Source organism: Giraffa tippelskirchi, chromosome 5, assembly GCF_054371585.1.
Source record: "Giraffa tippelskirchi isolate mGirTip1 chromosome 5, T2T-mGirTip1v1.2.pri, whole genome shotgun sequence".
Lineage (NCBI taxonomy): Eukaryota > Metazoa > Chordata > Mammalia > Artiodactyla > Giraffidae > Giraffa > Giraffa tippelskirchi.
In genome coordinates, this window is record NC_137279.1 from 41,653,673 (window position 1) to 41,661,964 (window position 8,292).

General features: G+C 40.9%; 2 protein-coding genes across 8 annotated transcripts in view; one reads left to right on the forward strand and one right to left on the reverse strand.

Moving 5' to 3' along the window:
• FIRRM (FIGNL1 interacting regulator of recombination and mitosis) overlaps positions 1-5,252 on the reverse strand; it is a 50,809-nt gene extending 45,557 nt beyond the window's left edge. For 4 of the 7 annotated variants that reach the window (XM_081489547.1, XM_081489549.1, XM_081489544.1 and 1 more), the window contains exon 1: positions 5,098-5,252. In XM_081489547.1, the coding sequence (XP_081345673.1) occupies positions 5,098-5,208 (111 nt within the window). In that variant the 5' untranslated portion in view covers positions 5,209-5,252. Of the gene's footprint in view, positions 1-5,062 lie in introns of all 7 variants that reach the window. The other 3 variants (XM_081489550.1, XM_081489546.1, XM_081489548.1) reach the window with 1 other exon arrangement.
• Positions 5,253-5,417: 165 nt separating this feature from the next.
• METTL18 (methyltransferase 18, RPL3 N3(tau)-histidine) lies at positions 5,418-7,767 on the forward strand. Its single transcript, XM_081489572.1, has 2 exons — positions 5,418-5,522; positions 6,387-7,767. The coding sequence occupies exon 2, from the start codon at positions 6,599-6,601 to the stop codon at positions 7,718-7,720; it is 1,122 nt and encodes a 373-aa protein (XP_081345698.1). The 5' UTR covers positions 5,418-5,522; positions 6,387-6,598; the 3' UTR covers positions 7,721-7,767.
• The last annotated feature ends 525 nt before the right edge of the window (positions 7,768-8,292 follow it).

The following is an 8,292-nucleotide window of genomic DNA, read 5'->3' on the forward strand; positions in this document are numbered from 1 at the left end:
TTGCCAAATTCAGACTTAAATTGAAGAAAGTAGGGAAAACCACTAGACCATTCAGGTATGACCTAAATCAAATCCCTTATGATTATACAGTGGAGGTGAGAAATAGATTTAAGGGACTAGATCTGATAGACAGAGTGCCTGATGAACTATAGATGGAGGTTCATGACATTGTACAGGAGACAGGGATCCAGACCATCCCCATGGAAAACAAATGCAATAAAGCAAAATGGCTGTCTGAGGAGGCCTTACAAATAGCTGGGAAAAGAAGAGAAGTGAAAAGCAAAGGAGAAAAGGAAAGATATTCCCATTTGAATGCAGAGTTCCAAAGAATAGCAAGGAGAGATAAGAAAGCCTTCCTCAGCGATCAATGCAAATAGAGGAAAACAACAGAATGGGAAAGACTAGAGATCTTGTCAAGAAAATTAGAGATACCAAGGGAACATTTCATGCAAAGATGGGCTCGATAAAGGACAGAAACGGTATGGACCTAACAGAAGCAGAAGATATTAAGAAGAGGTGGCAAGAATACACAGAAAAATTGTACAAAAAGATCTTCATGACCCAGATAATCATGATGGTGTGATCACTCACCTAAAGCCATACATTCTGGAATGTGAAGTCAAGTGGACCTTAGGAAGCATCATGACGAACAAAGCTAGTGGAGGTGATGGAATTTCAGTTGAGCTATTTCAAATCCTAAAAGATGATGCTGTGAAAGTGCTGCATTCAATATGCCAGCAAATTTGGGAAACTCAGCAGTGGCCACGGGACTGGAAAAGGTCAGTTTTCATTCCAACCCTAAGAAAGGCAAAGCCAAAGAATGCTCAAACTACCACACAATTGCACTCATCTCACACACTAGTAAAGTAATGCTCAAAATTCTCCAAGCCAGGCTTCAACAATACGTGAACTGTGAAATTTCAGATGTTCAAGCTGGTTTTAGAAAAGGCAGAGGAACCAGAGATCAAATTGCCAACATCCACTGGATCATTGAAAAAGCAAGAGTTCCAGAAAAACATCTATTTCTGCTTTATTGACTATGCCAAAGCCTTTGACTGTGTGGATCACAATAAACTGTGGAAAATTCTGAAAGAGATGGGAATACCAGACCACCTGACCTGCCTCCTGAGAAACCTGTATGCAGGTCAGGAAGCAACAGTTAGAACTGGACATGGAACAACAGACTGGTTCCAAATAGGAAAGGGAGTACGTCAAGGCTATATATTGTCACTCTGCTTATTTAACTTATATGCAGAGTACATCAAGAGAAACGCTGGGCTGGATGAAACACTAGCTGGAATCAAGACTGACGGGAGAAATATCAATAACCTCAGATATGCAGATGACACCACCCTTACGGCAGAAAGTGAAGAAGAACTAAAGAGTCTCTTGATGAAAGTGAAAGAGGAGAGTGAAAAAGTTGGCTTAAAGCTCAACATTCAGAAAACTAAGATCATGGCATCTGGTCCCATCACTTCATGGCAAATAGATGGGGAAACAGTGGAAACAGTGACAGACTTTATTTTCTTTGGCTCCAGAATTACTGCAGAAGGTGATTGCAGCCATGAAATTAAAAGACGCTTTCTCCTTGGAAGGAAAGTTGTGACCAACCTAGACAGCATATTTAAAAGCAGAGACATTACTTTGCCAACAAACGTCTGCCTAGTCAAGGCTATGGTTTTTCCAGTAGTCATGTATGGATGTGAGAGTTGGACTATAAAGAAAGCTGAGTGCCAAAGAATTGATGCTTTTGAACTGTGCTGTTGGAGAAGACTCTTGAGAGTCCCTTGGACTGCAAGGAGATCTAACCAGTCCATCCTAAAGGAAATAAGTCCTGAACGTTCATTGGAAGGACTGATATTGAAGCTGAAACTCCAATACTTTCGCCACTTGATGCAAAGAGCTGACTCATTTGAAAAGACCCTGAGGCTGGGAAAGATTGAGGGCAGGAGGAGAAGGGGACAATAGAGGATGAGATGGTTAGATAGCATCACTGACTCAATGGACATGAGTTTGAGTAAACTCCGGCAGTTGTTGATGGACAGGGAGGCCTTGCGTGCTACAGTCCATGGGGTCACAAAGAGTTGGACACGACTGAGCGACTGAGCTGAACTGAGTAAGATATTCACTACTGAGAATAGATTTTCAAAAGACCTTTCTTGAAGTTTAAGCAATGATAGTAAGAGACTAAAATTAGACTCAAATTACTGGTTTAAGTTTGCTTTCAAAAAGTAATGCTTGTTAGGCTAACAATAGAATGAAAATATTTTAAGGAAGTATTTTCAAAACACTCAAGGATAAACTTATCTCTTCAAACTATATGTAATTATGACATATTTCTGACAGATGATAAACAGTCCATAATAATCCATGGTTTCTGGTTTCTGGAACAAATTTCTTTCTCCTTAGCCCTTCTATGGTACTGTATCTACACCTGTCACCAATCATTTTCTACCTTCTTTTCATGTTATTACCATATCTATCTTATCACCTTATCAGAATGAAATTTCTGCACATAGGTGCTTACAAATAATAAACTATCCTGTGTTCACTGTAAAAGTCAACAGTAATCACATTATAAACTATACACTTTCAAACCATTAAGAATAATTGTTAGAAAGTTTTTACTAAAAGATAATATAAGTATTATTAAAGCATGTGTCAATAAGAAAAATTTAAAAACCATAATCCCATGACAGTAATATAAGAAGTCATTCTTCTGAAATCTTACTTTGCATCTACATATCTTACCGCAGCAAACAAAATGAGGCATGGTCATTAACTCATTTTAGTTCAGTAGAACTAATTTAGTTCAGGGCAGAATCTGCCTCACGGATAAATTTTAGAAAAGGTTAGAAAAAAAAAAAATTTAGCCTCTTCCAAAATTTAAACTTAAGTTATGATTACGTAGACATGCTGGAAAAGACTGAAAAATAACATGTAAAATGCAAAAGATAAAAATAATTATGTTTGGGTGACAGGACTGTGGATTTATAGAAAATTTCTTTCATTTGTTGAAAAGTGCTGCAGTAAAACCAACAGCTGAAAAACGAAATTATATAATGAGACTTCAGGCCGTTTTAAAACATGACAAAATTTTTTAGCCCTTCACTGAATGCTTACTATGTACCAGGAACTATTCTAAGTGCTGGAGACAGTGCAGTGAAAACAAAATTCCTGCCTTTATGAACTTTACAGTATAGTGAGGAAAAGCAAAAAGGAAACAAAGTAGACAACATAATTTCTATTAACCATCTGAGTGCTCTTTAGAAAACTGAACAGAGAACGTGATAAGTATTACTGACTGGGTTTGAGGAAACCACCTAAAACTGAGGGCTCTGAAAAGGGCTTACCTAAGCAGCTGACATTTGAGCTGAAACCTTAATACTGAGACCTACCAAAGGCTGGGAGAAGAGCTACATGGGACATGAAAAACATGAAGATCCTAAGGTAGGTGAGCTTCATGTATCTCTCGTTAGAATGTAGTGAGCTAAGTAGGAGAGGACAAGGCTTAGAACATGAGGAGACTTGAAAGTAAAAGTTTAGATTTTATTCCTGATTTGTTAAGAAGCCCTTGTGGTAAGGGGTGCTTTAAAAAGGAAATGACATGTTTTTCAACCTGAAGTTTTTTTGGAGAGTAGATTATAAAAGGACATGAAGAGAAGCAAGAGAACTATTAACTACAGCCCAGATGAGAGGTTATGGGGGTTTGGAACAGTGGCAGGAAATGGGGATGATGGATTCAAAATACAGTCTGAGGGCAGAAATGAAAGAATTTGCTGATTAGATGAGAGAGAGAGGATTAAAGGTTTTGGCTTGTGAAACCATTTTAAGAAGCCTAGGGATTTTGGTTCTTTCGAATTTTGAGATGAAATGTAAAATTTCATCAAAAGAACAGGTTTTGGTTCTTTTGAATTTTAAGTTTGAGATGAAAACCAGGAGGGAATGTTCAGTTTTTCTTTTTGGGGGGCAGGGGGTGGTGGGGCGGGAATAAAAATTTTTACTTTCAATTACTGAAATCCCCTATAAGCTTGGGGCGGGGGGGGGGGGAGGAACCATGTTCTTTGTTCCCCCCAAGCCTAACACCCTGCCTGCTACGTATTATGTACATTGTAATATTATGTACATTGTAATTTTTGAGGAGGAGGATGGCTATTAGCTGCAGAAATCAAAAATCTTTTAGGACAGAAATTCCATATCTGCACAACAACTAAGAAAGGGTTTTGGCACTGAAGTGGGATTTTGCCAGTGTCCAGGTGAATGATTTGGGACAGGAATATCTACATTAGGCTTTATCTGTAAAAAATTATTTGTGCAGTGTTCAGAATTTCTCAAGTGAAGGTCTTGTTTTCGAGTGCAGTTTTCTGTGCTCAGAACTGTTAAAAAAAAAAAAGTTAACCTTTAACATGAAGGGCTAGGCCTCCATAGAGATACAACCAAAAAGGGATTCAACTACTTAATGGTCTGCACCTGAACAACGGAGTCATTAAGTACCTCAAAAGCAGCACATGAAAGCCAATCAGTAAACGAAGCAACTCCTCACCAGCAATAAACCAAGGTTTGAAAACCGGACGGGAATAACATTTGAATTTGCTTAACATCTTTTACAGACCTGGCACCATGGCAGAACTACGCCCTTTAATTCGATTCTCAAAATAGTGGAGGAAGGTATTCACTTTCACCACCCATTTTAGAGATGAGCGCTCGGAGTATCTCGCTCTCCTCACCTTGCAGCTCAAGGCTAAGTTCCTGTCTCCCCCGCTCTCCACCAAGCTAAAGTAATCACACTTAACTGCACGTACAGAGCAACTTGAAGGCCCAGAGGAGTGGAAGAAAACGCTATATCCACTGCCGAAAACCATTGTAAGAACACCCCTGAGAGCCCTCCCAATGCCAAAGCCAAGCGTGACTTTGGCCTCAGCACCCACGGCTTTCGCTCGCCCTTCATTTCCTCGCTCACTCATCTCGTTGTCAACAGAGAGAGGAGAAGGTTGAAGCCGCACGGACCCAACAAGGCCGGAAAGCGGGTTAGATGAGACAGAAGGTTGGAGACCGGCCCCACAGGCCTCTCCAGGTGCAAATGACAATAAAGGATATAAGGAGCCGAGGCAGGACAGACGGCAATTCCCGGCGGCATAGTCCCTCCGGCCAGCTACTTATTTCTTCCAGGGGAACCGCGCTCGCCGGAACAGCGCGTTCCTGAGACATGCTTTCGCCCAGCACCAAAGCTTCAAAACACTCCCGCCAGAGCCAAGACCGGAAACTCCCACCGTCCCGGCAGGCCTTGCGAAGCAAGACCATAGAGAGGAAGGGCGCCGCTTTTCTTGGTGAGCCTGGGCACCACACGACTGGGAAGAAAGCCGGGCTTGTCTGGCCTGCGGGGGACTCGATTCACTGGTGCACGTTTCCGGTCTGGCGAGTCTGGCCGGCGTTCTCCGCGAGGTGAAATGGGAGTCTGCCCGGCGGCCAGCATCCCCAAGTTTGGATCGCTGTCAACGTTGCTTTGAGACGCTGTGGGGGAGGTGAGAGCCGAGAGTCCCCAGATTTACAACCTTTCATCCCATGGAGCTTTTTGGTTGCACATCTGGGGTTGGGTTTGACTTGGGCATGCGGCCGGGAATGACGGCAAGTCCCGCGGTGAAATGGGATAGAAGCAGGCGCCTTCCTACCCACTTAATGTGTTGACCCTACTCTGTACATTTTGTGTAATGGGGCTAAAGACCCACTTGCCAAAATTGGTGTGCAGATTGAACTGATGGTATATATTAAGTGTCTAGCACAGTAGATACAGAGAAGACCCTCTTGATTAAGTTGCTTCCATTTTCTACTGGCCTCTCCACACGGTTCAGTACCCTTATTTTGTGTCAAATTAATCTGTACTAATTACTCCAGAGTTACCTCACTCCCAGTACACTTAGGGCTGCTGATCTCGGCTAAATGTTTGTAGTTAGGTCATTTGGATGAATTTACACACATCAGCATACTTGTGCATGTTTTTAAAGGGATGCTCATTCAGCAAAATACAATCTTGGAGTCCTGTTACTTGAAACGGTAACAGACTGATGAGATTCTGGCAGTTTAAAAGGTAAATATTATATGTTTGGGCAGGGTCGTGGCAACAGCTAGGCTGATAATTTTTTCCCGAGAATTTCGGACTGTATTGTTTCTAATTGCTGCTGCTGCTGTTATTTTCGTTTTCAGAGTTTATTATCTTCAGCTTTTGAACCCTGAAGGGTGTGTGTGTTTCCAAATCTCTGTCTCCCTCTCCCTCCACAGCTTTCATAGAAAAGCTGTTGGTGGGGGAGGGTGGAATGTTTGATAATAAATTTAAATGAAATGTGTCACTTTGCTTTTTAATAACAATTTTCTTTTTTTTTTTTCTCCAGAGCTGCACTGAAAGAAGAGCAAAGACCTCTTAAAAGTCATTTGGAAATACCTCTGAATATTTGTAACTGTATAAGCAGCTAAAGAGACATAGACCTTCAGCAAAACTAACAGAATAATTAACTGAGGCAGGTTTACATGTGTGTCATCAGTTCTATCCAGAAGTTGAAGAAGCTTCCTTGGAATTTAAGGGTTATGTGCGTTTTATGAGAGAATGACTTTTCAATTTAATTTCACTATAGAAGACCATCTGGAAGATGAATTAACATCTCTTGGAGATGGAGCTTTGGCCCTACATTCCTCAAAAGAGTCTTCAGTCTCAGAAAGACAAAAAAGTACACAGAGAAACAAAAAATGTTCCACAGAACAATCTGACTTGCTTCAGGACCATTTGTGGGAACATAAGTCAGAGGGAAATGAGGCTCCCTCTCAAGACCCAGACAACTCATTCGGTGCAGCTAACAGTTCAAGTAACTTGGAACCACACGAGGAAAAGCCCTGCTTGAGAGTTGCCAAAGAGCATGCTATGCCTAAAGATTTAAAGAAGGTGTTAGAAAATAAAGTCACAGAAACATTACCAGGTCTCCAGCACAGTAACATATCAATAATGAAAACCACCTTGTTGAAAGAGAACTTCCCTGGAGAAAACATCATTTCAAAAAGCTTTTCTTCTCACTCTGACCTGATTTCAGGTGTTTATGAAGGAGGCTTGAAAATCTGGGAGTGTACCTTTGACCTCCTGGCATATTTAACAAAGGCCAAAGTGAAATTTGCTGGGAAAAAAGTGTTGGATCTCGGTTGTGGATCAGGGTTGCTGGGTATAATGGCACTCAAGGGAGGTGCCAAAGAAATTCATTTTCAAGATTATAACAGTGTGGTGATTGATGAAGTAACCTTACCTAATGTAGTGGCTAACTCCACTTTGGAAGATGAAGGAAATGATGTAAATGAACCAGATGTGAAAAGACTCAGGAGATCAACAGTAGCACAAGAGCTATGTAAATGCCGCTTCTTTTCAGGGGAGTGGTCTGAGTTTTGTAAGCTTGTACTGAGCAGTGAAAAACTCTTTGAAAAATATGATCTCATTCTTACCTCAGAAACGATTTACAATCCAGATTATTATGGTTCTTTGCACCAAACATTCCTTAGATTGTTAGATAAAAATGGACGGGTGCTTTTGGCCAGCAAAGTACATTATTTTGGTGTGGGTGGAGGTACTCATCTCTTTCAGAAGTTTGTAGAAGAAAGGAATGTATTTGAGACTAGAACACTTGAAATAATCGATGAAGGACTAAAGAGATGCCTAATTGAAATGACTTTTAAGTACCCCAGTTAATGTCCACTGAGTGTCCTAAGTGAAATAAACGGAATAACCAAACCTTATTTTGAGTTATTTCTGCTTTTCTATTATTTTATTTCTGAAATTACGATGTTTGTTTAATTTTGTTTAGCCAAATAAGAGACTAACTATATTAACAACACTATACTTGCTAGATGAGACTGAGAAAACAGTGTTTCTGAGCATTTGAAGAGATTTCCTAGGAAGTCGTTTTGTGAGAAAGTTTTCTACTCTCCACTTTCATTCTATTTAACTTTTCTACCACCTTTGGCATATAAATTTGTTCCCAGGGAAATTTGCCATTTCTTACTTCACTTTGAATTTCTTCCCAGTCTTTGTCAGTTTCTGTTCGCATGGAGTGCCTGGTCAATCACCATGCTGTTCACTTTAAAGGTATGCATGCGTGTGTGCATGCTAAGTTGCTTCAGTCATGTCCGACTCTTTGTGACCCCATGAACTGTAGCCTGCAAGACTCCTCTGTCCATGAGGTTCTCCAAGCAAGAATCCTGAAGTGGGTTGCCACGCCCTCCTTCAGGGGATCTTCCTGACCCAGGAATCGAACCCCCATC

What these genes read in the sequence shown, in the direction of transcription:
- METTL18 (XM_081489572.1), top strand. Translation starts at nt 6,599, where the DNA reads ATGACTTTTCAATTTAATTTCACTATAGAAGACCATCTGGAAGATGAA.